This window comes from Amia ocellicauda, chromosome 14 (assembly GCF_036373705.1).
Source record: "Amia ocellicauda isolate fAmiCal2 chromosome 14, fAmiCal2.hap1, whole genome shotgun sequence".
Classification (NCBI taxonomy): domain Eukaryota; kingdom Metazoa; phylum Chordata; class Actinopteri; order Amiiformes; family Amiidae; genus Amia; species Amia ocellicauda.
Window position 1 is genome coordinate 24,223,914 of NC_089863.1, and position 16,802 is coordinate 24,240,715.

A 16,802-nucleotide genomic window follows, 5' to 3' on the forward strand; every position below is an offset into this window, starting at 1 on the left:
TGAGATGGAGAGAGAGAGAGAGGGGGACACTATCTATTTCAGTCAGCATTGCGACAGCCTGTCTCTGTGTAGATTGTACAGAATTCATCTCTGCCCCTCTGACACTGACTGACACAGCCTGATACGTCCACTGAGACTCTGACTGACACACACACACACAACAGACAAACACGCAAGATAGACAGACGGACACGGACCGACTGCCTAGACAGACACACGGACACACAGACAGACTATGAATGACAGATTCAATTCTCCACCCTGGCATGCCAAGTCAGCCAGTCTCTCTCTCTCTCCCTCTCTATCTCTGTTGGCTTCTGTCGCTCTTTCTCTCCCTCACTATCTGCCCCCCCTTTCTCTGTACCACTCTCCATCTCCTTCTCTCTCTCTCTCTCTCTCTCTCAGGGGCTCAAAGTGTCCTTCTCTACCTCTCTCTCTCTCTCCCCTTCTTTCTCTTCTGTCTCTTTCACTACTTATTCTCTCCTCCCTCCCTCCCTCGCTATGATTGTGTTGTTCTGGCACTTTTTGGTCGCTGTGTCTGTTTGTCAATTTTTGCACCGGCTATCAGCCTGTCAGGGGATCAAGTGGAAAACATGAGGACTGTAAAAAAAAGAAGAGGAGAATGAATAAAGGAGGAAAGAAAGTGAAAAATCGTTACAGTCAGAGTTGCACTTTCATCACTATCCTGCTCTGGGCTGCTTGTCCGACCAGCTTTGATTTCCCCCCAGGGAACAATTAACTCCAAACTGATCAGTTCCACCCTCCCTGTTCTGTAAACACACACAGCCACAAACACACACACATACACACAGACTGGAGCCAGTATAGTGCAGTATAGTATAGTACAGTATAGTATAGGGCCAGACTGGAGCCAGTGCTGTGTGGACTGTAGTATAGTAGAGTATAGTATAGTATAGTATAGCATAGGTGTCAGACTGGAGCCAGTGCTGTGTGGATTGTAGTGTAGTATAGTATAGTATAGTATAGGGGCCAGACTGGAGCCAGTGCCATGTGGACTATAGATAGTATAGTATAGTGTGTATAGGGACTATGACAGCCGTGTTCATGCCGTGTGCGCAGTACTGTGCAGAATCAGCTGCGGTGCTCGGAGAGGGGCGTGTCCGGGGCTCCAATCAGTGGAGGCCGAGCAGGTGTGGGGTCCGTGCGTGCTACACTGTGATTGTTGTGAGATTTCAACTGATTGCAGTTCATAGGAGAGACAGGGAGGGAGGGAGAGAGAGAGAGTGAGTTCTCTTCTTGTCAATCTCTCTCTCTCTCTCAGTTACTATAGAAATGTGCATCTTTCAACTGATCCAGTTTTGTTTGTTTGTTGTCTTGTTTCTTTATTTTCAAATTGGATCTCTTTGTGCATTTATGTAACTTCTGCAAAGTGTGACAATCTGACCGCTCTCTCCCTCCCTCCCTCTCTCTTTCTCTGTCTGACCTCCCTCCTCCCCCACTCTTTTTCTCATCCCCCTTCCTCTGCCTCATTCTCTCCATCTCTCTTCCACTCACTGTCTCCCTCTCTCTCCCTCCTTCCTCCTCCTCTGCTGTCCATTCCAGAGCAGCTCTCAACTGGTCAGCAGGTCCCAGGCTCAGAGATGCAGAGACAGACTCAAAATAATCAGATAGATAGATAGTCTCCATTAGTAGTATTGTTATTATTATCATGATATTTTGTAGCAGATGCCCATATCCATGGGGTGATTACAATTATTACAATAGATCACATGATCTCTGCCACATGAGGGCGCCACTACCGTACCTGTGAGCTGCTATCTGGCTGAAATCCTTTACTGGTTTTCAAACCGGTCCTGGAGTAGCCCCTGCCCTGCTGGTTTCTATTCCAACCTAGGTCTTAATTACTTAATTGAATTGTATATTGCTTTGTTAGGTCAATTAAGAATTCAATTAAGCAATTAAGACCTCAGTTGGAACAAAAACCAGCAGGGCAGGGGGTACCCCAGGACTGGTCTGAAAACCACTGCGTTACACCCTCGCTTTCTCCTTCTCCTCTCTCTCTTCTATTCTGCCCCCTTCCCTCCATCTCTCTCTCTCTCTCTCTCACGTTTTTTGGTTGCTCTGCATCCTGATTTTTTCTCCCCCCCCCTCATCTTGTAGCTCTGCTATTATCTTCCTCCCTCCTCCTTCCCCCGTCGTCTGTCATACTTTCTCTCCCTTCCATTCGTTTTCTTCAGAAATTCTCTAGCCTTCCGTCTCCCGGTCTCTGCCCGTCCGTGCCGCTCTGAGCGCAGTACCGACAGGGGGCGCCGTTTCCCCGCAACTCCAGTAGCTCCAGGTATAAACGGGTGGAAACTCCGGTCCGTCCACGATGACGTCGGTCCGGACCGCCAGGTTGCAGAGGCGCCGCCGTGCAGCCCAGACCAGACTGTGGATAAACACACACAAAAACTTGACAAACTTTGCAATTTCAACCCCCTCACTTTGCAGCCCTCCCATTGGCCGAAAGTTGCATGCCTCCCCCCCCCACATACCTTTCCCCGCCCCACACACACTTTCCAAATCTGCAGTTGTACTTCCTTGAATTTGGGGAATGCAGTAAATCCGCATACGACTGCAGTAAACTACAGCAATGCGCTGCACAGGATCGCAATCAGCGCAATGACGGGACGCGACGGGGAGGTGCGCTGAACTTTGCGCGCAGTTGCGGGACGCGGTGCGGCTTTACTGCAGACTGAGATTCACACAGAGAGGGAGGTCACTTCAGTAGACGGAACTTTTAAGGAGAAAAAACTATCATTTTCGTTTACTTATAATAAGAAACTCAGATGACTTGAGTGCAAACCTGCAATTTCACCTTTTGGGGATTATTACAATATCTCTTGACTTAAAAACTACTTGTTAGCGAGGATTTCTCTCCCCCCCATTTATTTATTTATTTACTTACTTACTTACCTGGGCGGAAAGAAAACAAAAAAAGCTTTTCCTCCACGCCGCCGAGCCGACGCGCTCCCCTATCCAGCCGCCCTAAGTGCGCCCGAACTCGGCCGGCGACATGGACCGCAGCCGCCGCCGCCTGGGAGCCGCGCTGCTGTGCTGGATCGCCGCCTGGCTGGAGCTGCAGCCGGGAGGAGGTGCCGTGCGCCACGCCGTGTACTGGAACAGCAGCAACAGCAGGTAGGACGCGGGCCCAACGGATTGATTGATTAATTAATTAATTGACTTGATTGAATGAATTCAGAAATGTAAATTAGAAGTACAATAAGTGCGAGGAAACGATGTGCGGTCAGTGTGTAAATGCGTGGAAACCGAGACCAGGAGTGTGTCGGGAGCCCCGCACTGCGCTGACTGAATGTTTTAAATGTTCCCAAATTGTCTCTTCAGCCACATCGCTGGGGAGTTTGTGCAGATTGTGACGCCTCTCTGTGTGAAGAAGTGTCTCCTGTTTTCTGTCTTGAATGCCTTGAAGCCCAATTTCCATGTGTGTCCCGGGTGCGTGTGTCCCTGCTGATCTGGAAAAGCTCCTCTGGTTTGATGTGGTCGATGCCTTTCATGATTTTGAAGACTTGGATCAAGTCCCCACGTAGTCTCCTCTGTTCCAGGGTGAAAAGGTTCAGGTCCTCAGTCTCTCAGTAGGACTTTCCCTTCAGACCTGGAATAAGTCTGGTTGCTCTCCTCTGAACTGCCTCTAGAGCAGCGATATCTTTCTTGAAGTGTGGAGCCCAGAACTGTCCACAGTATCCAGATGAGCTCTAACTAGCGCGTTGTACAGTCTGAACATCACTGCCCTTGTTCTCAATTCTACACTTTTGACAATATACCCTAACATCCTGTGTGCCTTTTTTATTGCTTCCCCACACTGTTTGGATGGAGAAAGTGAGGAGTGCACATAGACTCCTAGGTCTTTCTGATGCGTTACTTCATCTAGATCTGTTCCTCCCATAGTGTAATTATAGTGGACATTTTTGTTACCTACATGTAATACTTTGCACTTGTCCACATTGAATTTACAACAGGACCTGTCGCCTGTCTGTCTGTTTTTCTTTCACACTCGTACCATCTCCCTATCTCTGGGCCGTGTCCTGATGACGTGTGTGTGTGTGCGTTGATTGGGGGGTGGGGGTGGGATACCTGCCCAACTCCACCGTGTTCGTGAGGAGCAGCAGGCGTGAGCAGGCTCGCTCTCCGGGCTCAGCACAGGGAGAGGGGAGAGGGGGAAGGGAAGGAGAGGGAGAGAGAGAGAGAGAGAGATATACACACACAGCAATATCTGGCTTGTCCATGAACCCTTCGTTGACCAGTCTTGCCCCCTTTTAAGCCATATCCGTAGGTTCACTTTGGTGATGATCCTGTGGATGCGTGCCATTCTCTTCCTGCCTCCCTCTCTTCCTCCTCTCTCTCTCTCTTCCCCCCCCCCCACCCTGGTGTTTATATCTGGTGACCTGCACTTTGCCTCCATGTCTAAAGTCCAGTTAAGATCAGGAGATATGTGTGTTTGTGCATCTGTAATAGAGAGAGAATGTGTGTTTCTGCGTGTGCGTGTGCATATGTGTGTGTGTTGTATAGCCTGGGAGACACCCCACAAGCACTGACACACTCCCAGTTATCACCGTGGAGTTATTACAACGCCCCTGTGTAAAAAAACCACTGCAGAACGAAGCAGCCCGATAAGATTACGTGTTTGTTTGTTTTTCTGCGTGTTCCTAGTGTGTGTGTGTGTGTGTGTGTGTGTGTGTGTGTGTGTGTGAGAGAGTGCGTCAATAATTCAGTCTTATCTCTCAAGTCAATATCCACACAGGTCTGAGCCTGTTGGCACAATTACTCTGCTGTTACTCCACTGCCACGCCACATACGTGAACCCGCTACTCCACGGATACTCGGTGCTACACAAATCTGTCACAGTCATGGTCTGCCACAAAGAAAGAGAGAGAGGAGATAGAGGGAGAGACAGGGAAGGATGGTAAAAATATTACTGTGTGTCCTAATGGGATTGATGTTGTTTGGGCGGGGGGGGTGGGGGTGGTTCTGACTCCCAGATGATCACAGGGCTCTTTGCGTGGGGGGTGGGGGGAGTTGGAGAGAGTACGAGAGTAGTGTCTCTGTTTTAAAAGTAAACAAGCAGCGAGGGAGGGAGGGAGAGAGAGTGTAGTAGTGTGCGAGTTAAGTTAGAGGAGGTTCGTTTTCACAGGTAAACAAGTGGCAGACGGAGGGCTGAGAGAGAGACCGCGACAGGGAGGCAGAGAGACGGAGAGAGAGAGGGAGGCAGAGAGACAGAGGGCAGCCGAGGGAGGCAGAGAGGCAGACTGTGCGAGGCAGAGGGGCTGAGAGAGACCGAGACAGGGAGGCAGAGTGACGGAGAGAAAGAGGGAGGCAGAGAGACAGAGGGCAGGCGAGGGAGGCAGGGAGGCAGAGACCGGGTGAGACACAGAGACAGGGAGAGACCGATGGGAGAGGTGCTGTACAGTAACAACAATGACACACCTGGAATAAAACGCATTGTCCCCACACCTCTGAGCTGCAGCTTGGGGCCGGCTGGCAATATGACGACAGCCGTATCGTATTTATTAATATCACCTTAAGAAGTGGCAGGAGTAGTATTTATTTGATTTAAATTTGAGCTGACAGACGCACACTCCCACTCTCTCCTTCTCTCTCTCTTTCTTCACTCTCCCCCTTTGCCCCTTCCTTTGTCTGCGCTTCCCTCCGTCTCCCTCTCTTTCTCCATTTCTCTCTCATGTCTTTCATGTGCTGTGAATAATTTCATTTTTGTGTTGCTCTCTCCCTGCCTCCCCTTCTCTCTCTTCTCTCTCCCTCGCTCTCTCTCTGTTTTCCTCTTGTTGCTTCTTCAGTTCAGTGGAGGAAGAAGAGACTGAAGGAGAGCGAGGGGTAGGAAGAGAGGGGGGGAAAGATGGAGAGACGGAATGTGGAAAGAGAGAGAGAGAGTTTGTCATTATCGTTGCCAAACCCAGCTTCAAAAACAACAAAAATATTATTGTCTCCCTCCCTCCCTCCCTCCCTCTCTCTCTTCACACACCTGTTTCTTCTGAAGGTGGTGTCGTCATTCAATTGTCATGATACATCAACTACCCTGCAGCACCAAGACTACTCCTCTCCCTCTTTCTTTCGCTCTCTCTCTCCCTCCCTCCCTCCCAGTAGTAAAGAATAGTGAGAGTAGTTTGAGTATAGTACAGAAGCCCAGAACCTTATAGTACTGTATATTAGTGTAGTAAAGTATTGCATACTACTACACTTTACTGATGGTGTGTCCCAGGGGGGCCGCAGTGACCGTGGAGGTGCTTAAACAAACTCTGATCGCAGCATTCAGTGCCAGTTGTCTGATCTCACACGCACACACCCCTCTCTCTCTTCTCTTTTCTTTCTCTGTCCTCTCCCCCTCACTCACTCGGCTCAGGGCTTTGCCGTTTGCTCCCTCCGCTCCTCCTCTCTCCCCCTCGTCCTGTGATGGAGGGATAGCTGGGAGAGAGGGAGCCCGCGGCGAGGCCATGCCATGTTCCTGTGTGTCTCTCTCTCCCCCCCCCACCCCCACAGTTTTTATTCCCATCTCTACACTAACAGACCCTTACCCAAATCTCAAACCAAGCTCCGAAATATTTAGCCACTTTATTCAAAATAATGCCCTGTTAGCAACCCAAATATCTGAGAGGGAGGGAGGGAGAGAGCGAGAGAGAGAACTTCACTAGACAGAGAAAATCGTTTTCGTTTATTTATTCTTTTAATTTAAGGAACTCGGGTCACTTGAGTGCAAATGTGCATTTTCACCTGCTGAGGATTATTCAAATATTTCTCTCTATTTTAGAACTACTTGTTGCCGAGGATTTATTTAGGGAGGAGAGAGGGAGAGTGTGAATGAACAGGTATATATTGGTGATCGATCAAAGTGACAGGTTACACGTACCGTTTCCATGGTGATGTGAGGATGAATGGGGGGTGCTGTCACTGTTCGATCGATAGCTACTTCTGTGGCGTTTCCGACAGCTAACGAGGCGTCTCAATTAATCAGCTCAGACACCGTGGCGAGCTGACACACGACTCGCGCGCACGCGCACACAGACACACTCACACTCAAGTGCAACACTCGCACACACTGACATGCTCTGACACGCTGATACACAAACAATGACACGCATACACAGACACTCACATACTGACACAGTAACACACTGACACACTCACAAAGTCTCACACTGACACTAACACACAGACACTGACGCACTCACTCACACACTCGCACTCTCTCTCTGTCTCTCTTTCTCTCGGCTGTCAGTGCTTTATAATGTAGCTGTTTGTTGTGTGACAGGAGCAGTCACTGATGCCGAGGGCAATGCTGTTTCTATTGCCAATCGATACACCGATCAATACAGTCATCAATACATACAGACATATTAGATCAGTCAGGCGCAGAGGTGGAGTGTTTGGATAAAGAGGTTGTGTGTCACTGTGTGTGTGTGTGTGTCGTGTCTGTTAACCCCGCACTCGCTTGCTCTCTGTCTGTCTGTATTAACCCCTCTCTCCCCCTCTCTCTCAGGCTGTCTGTATTAACCCGTCTCTCCCTCTGTCTCTGTATTAACCCCCCTCTCTCTCTCTCTCCCTCTGTCTCTGTATTAATCCCTCTCTCTCTCTCCCTCTGTCTCTGTATTAACCCCTCTCTCCCTCTCTCTCTCTCTGTCTGTCTGTATTAACCCCTCTCTCCCTCTCTCTCTCAGGCTGTCTGTATTAACCCCTCGCTCTCTCTCTCAGGCTGTCCCAGGGGGATTTCCACATCCAGGTGCATATCAACGACTACCTGGACATCTACTGCCCCCACTACCCGCCCGACGGCCCCCCGCTGCCCCCCACGGGGCCCGAGCTGTTCACGCTGTACCTGGTGAGCGCGGGGGGGTACCGGGGCTGCCGCGACAGCCCCCCCGCCTTCAAGCGCTGGGAGTGCAGCCGGCCCTTCGCCCCCCACGGGCCCGTGCGCTTCTCTGAGAAGATCCAGCTGTTCACCCCCTTCTCGCTGGGGTTCGAGTTCCAGCGCGGCCAGGACTACTACTACATCTGTGAGTGTGTGTGTGTGTGTGTGTGTGTGTGTGTGTGTGTGTGTGTGTGTGAGACTCCTCTTGCCTACTTGAATACTATCAAAATCCCTCTCTCTCTTTCTTTCCTTCTACCTCGCCTTCTTTCTTCCCCTAATCCTTTCGCCTCTCTCTCTCTCTCTCTCTCTGTGTGTGTAAAGTCAGGAAGTTCAGTAGACCACAACCAGGCTTCAGTGCCTCCCAGCAAGAGGCTGTGCAATAGCCTCCTGGCTGACACACACCACTACACACAGACACACACTGAGAGACGGACACACAGCGCCACACTCACACATACCGAGACACGGACTCGCGCTGAGACACAGACACACACACGGACACACACTGAGACATGCACCGAGAAACAGACACACACTGAGATGCACACCAACAGACACTCATACACACACACACACACACACACACACACACACGCGCGCGCACCGAGAAACAGACACACAGAGAAACAGACACAGACTGAGGGACAGAAACAGACACACACATACACGCACTGAGACACACACCTTCAAACAGACACACACACACTGAGACGCACACCAATAGACACACACACACACCGACAAACAGACACAGACTGAGAGACAGAAACAGACACACACAAACACTGTGACACAGAGAGGCACACACACACACAGCCGGTTTTATTAGCAGTGTGGTCTGTGTTGGGCTGGCGCTGTGTGTTGTGTAGGGGACGGGGGATGGGGGAGCAGAGAGTGACTTTTAACATCAAAACAGTTTCCCCTGATTTCATTATTATTGTAATCATACACTCATGGGGGGGAGGCTTTGAAGTCAGACGGGAGGAATTCTGCATGGCTGTGTGCAGTGCAGTACAGACCTCTCCCCTCTCTTTCTCCTTCTCTTCTCCCCATCCATCTCTTCTCCCCCGTCCCCCCTCTTGTCCCTTTTGCACTTTCTTTCTTTCTCTCTGTCCCCTCTCCTCCTCTCCCTCCCTCCTTCCCTTTCAGAGAGACGGAGTGGTTGGTCTGTGGTTTAGAAGCCAGATGACAATTTTCCTTTTTTGTTTTTTCCAAAGCCAGACCCCCCCTCTCTTTCTCTCTCCCTACTTCGCTACCTTTTTTTTTTTTTTTAATAACCATCGCACACAGATGCATACACTGTATGACAATAACACTCAGACAACTAGCAGACACACACACACACAGTATTACACTCACACACAGTATTACACACACTCACACACAGAGTATTATAAATAAATAAATAAATTTTTATTTCTTGGCAGACTTACAACAAGTGCAAGAATTAAGTACAGTTATTACACACACTCGCACACACACACAGAGTATTACACACACAAACTCAGTATTACACACACTCTCACACACTCAGTATTACACACACTCGCACACACTCACAATTACACACACTCACACACATACTCAGTATTACACACACTCAGAGTACTACACACACTCCGTATTACACACTCTCACACACTCGCACACACTCAGTATCACTCACTCACACACACACTCAGTATTACACACTCACACACACACTCAGTATTACACACACACTCTCACACTCACACATACTCAGTATTACACACACAGAGTATTGCACACACACACTCCGTATTACACTCTCACACACACACACTCCGTATTACACTCTCACACACACACACTCCGTATTACACTCTCACACACTCGCACACACTCAGTATCACTCACTCACACACACACTTAGTATTACACACACAGAGTATTGCACACACACACTCCGTATTACACTCTCACACACACACACTCCGTATTACACTCTCACACACACACACACTCAGTATTACACACTCTCACACACACTCAGTATTACACACTCTCTCACACACACACTCAGTATTACACACTCTCACACACACTCAGTATTACACACTCTTACACACACACACTCAGTATTACACACTCTCACACACACACACACACACACACTCAGTATTACACACTCTCTCACACACACACTCAGTATTACACACTCTTACACACACACACACACTCAGTATTACACTCACACACTCAGTATTACACACTCTTACACACACACACTCAGTATTACACACTCTCACACACACACACTCAGTATTACACTCTCACTCACACACACACTCAGTATTAGACACTCTCACACACACACACACTCAGTATTAGACACTCTCTCACACACACACTCAGTATTAGACACTCTCACACACACACACTCAGTATTACATACTCACTCACACACACACACTCAGTATTACACACTCTTACACACACACACACACACTCAGTATTACACACACTCAGTATTACACACTTACACACACACACACACACACACTCAGTATTACACTCACACACTCAGTATTACACACTCTTACACACACACACACACACACACTCAGTATTACACACACTCAGTATTACACACTTACACACACACACACTCAGTATTACACTCACACACTCAGTATTACACACACTCACACACACACACACATACAAACGCATATACAGACTATTACACACACACACACAGAGTATTACACACTCTCTCTCTCCCACACTCTCTCCCCACTTCCTGCAAACTTTTGTCTGAGACACCTGGGCAGACTATGTGTCTACAGTGTACAGATTAAGGGCTCTGTGGCTGAGGTTATTTCATTAATTAAACTATTTATTTATTTATTTGCGAGGCCTTTTATTTTTTTTATTTTTTTTATTAATTCATTCTCCACCTCGAATAACCACATTTGTATTCAGTCACTGTTTATTCATTTCCTTTGTTTTGCTGTCGAACGTTGGAGTGTGTAAGAATTCCAGCTGGAGTTGATCTATCTGTTTCACCAAGAGAAAAGAGAGAGTGACAGGTAGATGTGAGAGGGGAGAATATATGTGTGTGTGTGTGAGAGAGAGAGAGAGAGAGAATTATTTATATTTATTTATTTTACTGTAATACTGTAAAGTTTTTGTGTAAAACTGTGGGAGAGAGAGACTGGGATGGAGAGAATGTTTTGAGAGTTGAAAAGAGAGAGAGAGAGAGAAGGGAGTTTACATACACTGCTGGGTGGAGCAGTGACAGAATAGGCCATTGTTTGGGCTGTGAAAGAGAGGGACGCTGAGACGGCCTTTGTCACAGCCTGACAGCAACAATGGGCGACCCAGACGGAGAGCCACGGCCGGGCCATTGTCACGGTCAACCCGCAGGCAAACAAACACGGAGACACACTCGCTCACATAAACAGGTTTCTATGTGTGCGTAACGTCATACGAGATGTTTTGCATTGGCGGGATTAATTATGATGGTTATGATGATTATTTGTCTGCATGTGGGAACATTCAGAGTTTCGTTCTCTTTGCAAAATCTTTATTGTGTTTGTTTATTTGTGGATTTGTTTCTTCCGTTGCTGTAAGCGCTGACCCCTCCCGCAGTTCTCACGCTACACAGCCCAAACTGTGCACGGGACTTCAACCTGCTCCTTGTGCTGTTTGAATGAACGGTTGTGCATGTCCAGTAATATAGTATGCACACTGTCCTGCCACACGGTCATACATGGCCAGTAATGTAGCACACACAGTCCTTTCACAGGGTCATACATGTCCAGTAATATAGCACACACAGTCCTGCCACGGTCATACATAGCCAGTAATGTAGCACACACAGTCCTGCCACACTGTCATACATGTCCATTAATATTGCATGTCAGTGTGTTAGTGATTGGTGCTATTATTGATTGATTGACTGCCAGTGTATTGGTGATTGGTCCCGTGTTATTGATTGACTCTTTGTATGTTATCAATTGGTGATGTTATTGATTTAATTATTGTCCGTGTTTCAGCCCTGCCATCAGAGGAGAGCACCCCCAACCAGCCCTGTCTGCGGTTTCGAGTGTCCGTGTGCTGCGAGAACAGTGAGTCCCTCCATCCCTCTCTCTCCATCTCTCACTCTCTCCATCCCTCTCACTGTAATCCCCCATCTCTCTACTACTCTCTCTCTTTTGCATTGCGCTCTGTCGTTCCTGGAGTGGCGCTAATCTCCTGTTCCGCGCCTTCACTTCTGCTCTTCTCTTTCTTCTCCTTTTTTCTTCCTCTTTCCCTCTCTCCCCTCCGCCTCTTTCTCTTTTGTGCCAGGTGTAATAGACTGTATCTAATCCATAGCTAAATGTATCAAAAACCAGTGTTTTGAGTACACCTCTCTCTCCCTCTATCTCTTCCCCTCTCCCCCTTTCTCTCCTCCCCCTTCCCCCTTTCTGCTTCTGTTCCCAAGAAAGTCTTTAACTTTACTCTCTCCCTTTCTCTCTCTCATTCCATTTTCTTCCTTCCCTCCTTTTTCCCCTCCACTGTTCACATCTCCCTCCTTATACTTCCCTCTTTCTTCCCTCTCCTTCCTCTCCCTCCATCCCCCTCTTCTCCTTGTCTTTCACTCTCCTTTTTCGCTCCCCCATTTCTCTCTCCTCAACTCCTTCTGATCTCCCCCCCTCTCCCTCGCTCCCTCCTCTCCTCCATCTTATGATCTGTCGTTACCAGAGCAGGACTAATCTCCCCCCAATCCACTACACTTCCGCTATTCATTGAGCCCCATCCCTCCATCCCTCCCTCCGTCTCTCTCTCTCCTTCTCTTGTCATCTTCACTAGAGCAACACTAATCCTTCCCAGATGACACTTGTCTCTCTCTCTCTCTCTCTCTCTCTCTCCCTCTCTCACACTCTGTCCCTGAGTCTCCCCATCCCTCGTTTACTACTTCCCTTCTCTTTCCCTTCATTTTGTCTTTGTCTGTCTTCCATCTGCCACTTTTTCTGTCCCACTTGTCACATTTTTTTCCTCTTTCTCTCCCTCTCATTCCCTCTCCCCGTCTCTGTTCTGTGTTATCTGAATGCAACATGTCAATTGCCTCCATCTCTCTTCTCTTTTCCTCTCTCACTCTCTCATTCCTTCTCTCTCTCCCCCCCCCCCCCCCTCTCCACAGTGCTGGTCTGTCAGTAAACAGTTAAGCAGGACAAATATTTACAGCTAAATTCACTAACGACACTAATTACAATCAACTCTCCTCCCTCTCCCTCCCTCTGTTCCTCAATCTCTCTCTTTCCCTCCTGCTCTCTCTCCCTCCTGCTGTGAGAGACCATTAGGACCATTTTCTACCGTTTTCTATTTAATTGAACCACCGCTCTCCTCTCTCTCGTTTTCCGTCACAGAATCTGATCGTGTACAATTTTCCCAACACACTTGTTTCTTCTCTCTCTTCCTCCCTCCCTCTCTCTCTCTCTCTCTCTCTCTCTCTCTCTCTCTCTCTCTTTCCCCTGCTGTGAAGACATAATCGTGGCCATTGCTCTCTCTCCCTCCCTCCCTCCCGCTGTGACCAAATACCGTTGCCTGGTACTATTATTAAATTTAGCCATTCTGTACTTTTTCTCTCCCTCTCTCCATTTTCTCTCTCGCCCCCTGTCTCTTTCTGACTCTCTCTTTCCCTCTCCTCCCTCTATCCCCTATATCCCCATGATCCATTTATGATTTCCTCTCACTCCTCTTCTCCCTCCTGCTCTCTCTCTCTACTGCCCCCTTTTGGCTCTCTCCCTCTCCTTCTTTCCCTCTCTCCCTCCCCCTCCTCTGTCTGTCCATTTTCTCCCACCCTTCTTAACACACTCCTTCATTATCCCTCACTCCGGGACTCGGCCCCCCGCTGGTTGCCTGACACCCAGAAACAAGCCCTCCCTCCCTCCCTCTCTCTCCATCTTGCTCCTTCTTTCTCTTCTGGCTGTTTCTCATTCTCCCCCCCCCTCACCTCAGTGTCTGTTTTCTCTCTCTTTCACTGTTGTTTAATGCATTATATCCCTCTTTCTCTCGCCTGTCTCCCACTCTTTTTTTCTCACACTTGGCCACAGACTCCCTTTCTCCCTCTGCCTCTGTCCCTGTCTCGGTCTGTCATTCTCCACCTCTCTTTTTGTCTCTCTCTTTCTCTCCCTCTCCCCCTCTTTCTTTTTCTGTTTCTCCCACCGCTTACCATGTTGCCTGCCCCCTCCCTCTCTCTCCCTCGCTCTCCCTGTCGAAGTGCACTGGGGACATTAATCAGTGTTGCGCAGGCGTCAGTGCGGATCCTCTGTGTGCACCTGTATTAACCTCCCCTCCCGCTCTCTCCCCTGCTTTTTCAGCCACAAGATCGAAGGAGGCAGTCAAAGCAAGTGAGTCTCTGTCCGTCGTCTGTCTCTCTGTCTGTATCAGTCTCTCTCGATCTCTGTCTGTCTGTGTCTCTGTCGTCTGTCTGTCTTTCTCTCTCTCTCTCTCTCTGTCTCTCTGTCTGTGTCTCTGTCTCTGTCTGTCTTTCTCTCTCTCTCTCTGTCTGTCTGTCTCTCTCTGTCCGTTCTGTCTCTCTCTGTCTGTCGCTCTTTCTCTCTCTCTGTCCGTCGTCTCTGTCTGTCTGTCTGTGTCTCTGTCGTCTCTCTCTTTCTCTCTCTCTCTGTCTGTCTGTCTCTCTCTCTGTCTGTCGTCTCTCTTTCTCTCTCTGTCTGTCTCTGTGTCTCTCTGTCTCTGTCCGTTCTCTCTGTCTGTCGCTCTTTCTCTCTCTCTGTCCGTCGTCTCTGTCTGTCTCTCTGTCGTCTCTGTCTCTTTCTCTCTCTCTCTCTGTCTGTCTGTCTCTCTCTGTCCATTCTCTCTGTCCGTCGTCTGTCTGTCTGTGTCTCTGTCGTCTCTGTCTCTCTGTCTGTCTGTCTCTCTCTCTGTCCATTCTCTCTGTCTGTCTCTGTCTGTCTGTCTGTGTCTCTGTCGTCTGTCTGTCTTTCTCTCTCTGTCTGTCTCTGTGTCTGTCTCTGTCTCTCTGTCCGTCGCTCTTTCTCTCTCTCTGTCCGTCGTCTCTGTCTGTCTGTCTCAGACCCTCACTATCTGCGTCTCTCTGTCTTCAGTTACTCCAGCCCCCCACAGTGCAGCAACCTCAGCACTGAAAACCCCCCCGTCCCTCCTCGTCCTCACCCTGCCCCTCCTGCTCCAGCACTGAGACACCGACACGGGGCGCGAGGGGGACGGAGACGAAGACACTGAGACTGCCCTAAATGCCCCACAGACACCATCACTCCCCTTGTTACCCCCTCTAAAGACAAACTGCCCCACCACAGACACTGAGCCACTATAGTTACCCCCAGAAACACTGAGTCACTGTTATTGCCCTTTTTACCCCCACAGAGACACTCACAACTGCCCCCCAGGAAGATAATCTTAAACTACCCCCTGCCCCCCCCACAACACCCCCACAACTGCAGCACTTAAAATTACTGTAGATCAATCTCTTGATCAGAACTGTCTGTCTGTAGTTCCCTCTCTCCCTCCCTCTCCCTCTCCCTCTCCCTCTCTCAGAGCAGTACAGCATGTCAGAAACACTGTCTACTGTCCTGCACATTACTGAAGCGCTTTTTGGGGACACAAATGGTAGAATCTGGTTTGGCTCCTGATTCAGTCTGGTTTGAGACCACACTGTGTGAACTTCACTTTGGTGTCTGTTCTTAATTGTGTTCAATTTGGTCAGAATTTGAATCGATCATTGCAGTTGTATTTGGTGGTGTGTGTGTGTATATATATATATATGTATATATATATTTTTTTGTATATATATATTTGTAAACCGAACTGTTTTTTTTTTTCACATTTTAGTGAAGCCTTAATTTGACCTCTTCTGTGAAGAGTGTGATGTTTGAGCCACGTACTGTTCTCCAATAAAAAGATTTCAATACAGCTGTGTGTCTCTTGTGTCTGTGTCTCCATTTCTCTCTCTCTCTCTCTCTCTCTCTCTCTCTCTCTCTCTCTCTCTCTCTCTCTCTCTCTCCCCCTCAGTGCAGTGGAGTGTGTCAGTGCTGTACAGAGCTCTCTCTGATCAGGGTCTTTGTAGCTCAGAGTGCACCCCCACACACACTGCTATACAATAGACACCGCTCTCCCCCCACACACAACTGTCTACACCATGCATTCAGGTGTACAGTGTGTGCAGTATATAGATTAGGTGTACAGTATACCTCAAGTCTACAGTGTGCAGTATATACAGTTGAATTAATACAATCGTGAGTTTCAATACTTGGTGGCAAATCCTTTGCAGTCAATGACTGCCTGAAGTCTGGAGCCCATAGACATCAGCAGATGCTGGGTTTCTTCCCTGGTGATGCTCTACAGGCCTGCACTGCAGTGTCTTTAGTTCCTGCTTGTTCTTGCTGTTTGGCCTTCAGTTTTGCCTTCAGCAATGAAATGCTGCTCAGTTGGACTCAGGTCAGGTGACTGACTTGACCATTGCAGAATATTCCACTTCTTCACTTTAAAACAGTCTTGGGTTCTTTCACAGTCTGCTTCAGGTCATTGTCCATCTGCACTGTGAAGCGCCGTCCAATGAGTTCTGAAGCATTTGGCTGAATCTGAGCAGATAATAGAGCCCTGAACACCAGAATTCATCCTGCTGCTTTTGTCAGCAGTCACAGCATCAATAAATACAAGGAACCAGTTCCCCTGGCAGCCATACATGCCCATGCCATCGCACGCTTCACAGATGAGGTGGGATGCTTCGGCTCATGAGCAGTTCCTTCCCTTCTCCATACTCTTCTCTTCCCATCATTCTGGCACAAGTTGATCTTTGTCTCATCTGTCCATAGGATGTTGTTCCAGAACTGTACAGGTTCTTTAGATGTGTTTTGGCAAACTCTAATCTGGTCTTCCTGTTTTTGGGGCTTGCCAATGGTTTCCATCTTGTGGTAAACCCTCTGTATTTACTCTGGTG

At 48.5% G+C, this 16,802-nt stretch overlaps 1 protein-coding gene across 1 annotated transcript; it reads left to right on the forward strand.

Moving 5' to 3' along the window:
* The first annotated feature begins 2,513 nt into the window (after positions 1 to 2,513).
* On the forward strand, positions 2,514 to 15,775 carry efna4 (ephrin A4). The gene is made up of 5 exons (XM_066721282.1): positions 2,514 to 3,138; positions 7,720 to 8,021; positions 11,899 to 11,970; positions 14,206 to 14,235; positions 14,953 to 15,775. Exons 1-5 carry the CDS (start codon positions 3,017 to 3,019, stop codon positions 15,042 to 15,044), a joined length of 618 nt encoding a protein of 205 aa, XP_066577379.1. The 5' UTR covers positions 2,514 to 3,016; the 3' UTR covers positions 15,045 to 15,775.
* Positions 15,776 to 16,802: the final 1,027 nt, after the last annotated feature.

What these genes read in the sequence shown, in the direction of transcription:
- efna4 (XM_066721282.1), top strand. Translation starts at nt 3,017, where the DNA reads ATGGACCGCAGCCGCCGCCGCCTGGGAGCCGCGCTGCTGTGCTGGATC. An exon ending in GTCCGTGTGCTGCGAGAACA is followed by an intron (nt 11,971 to 14,205) that starts GTGAGTCCCTCC and finishes CTGCTTTTTCAG; the next exon opens with CCACAAGATCGAAGGAGGCA. An exon ending in GAAGGAGGCAGTCAAAGCAA is followed by an intron (nt 14,236 to 14,952) that starts GTGAGTCTCTGT and finishes CTCTGTCTTCAG; the next exon opens with TTACTCCAGCCCCCCACAGT.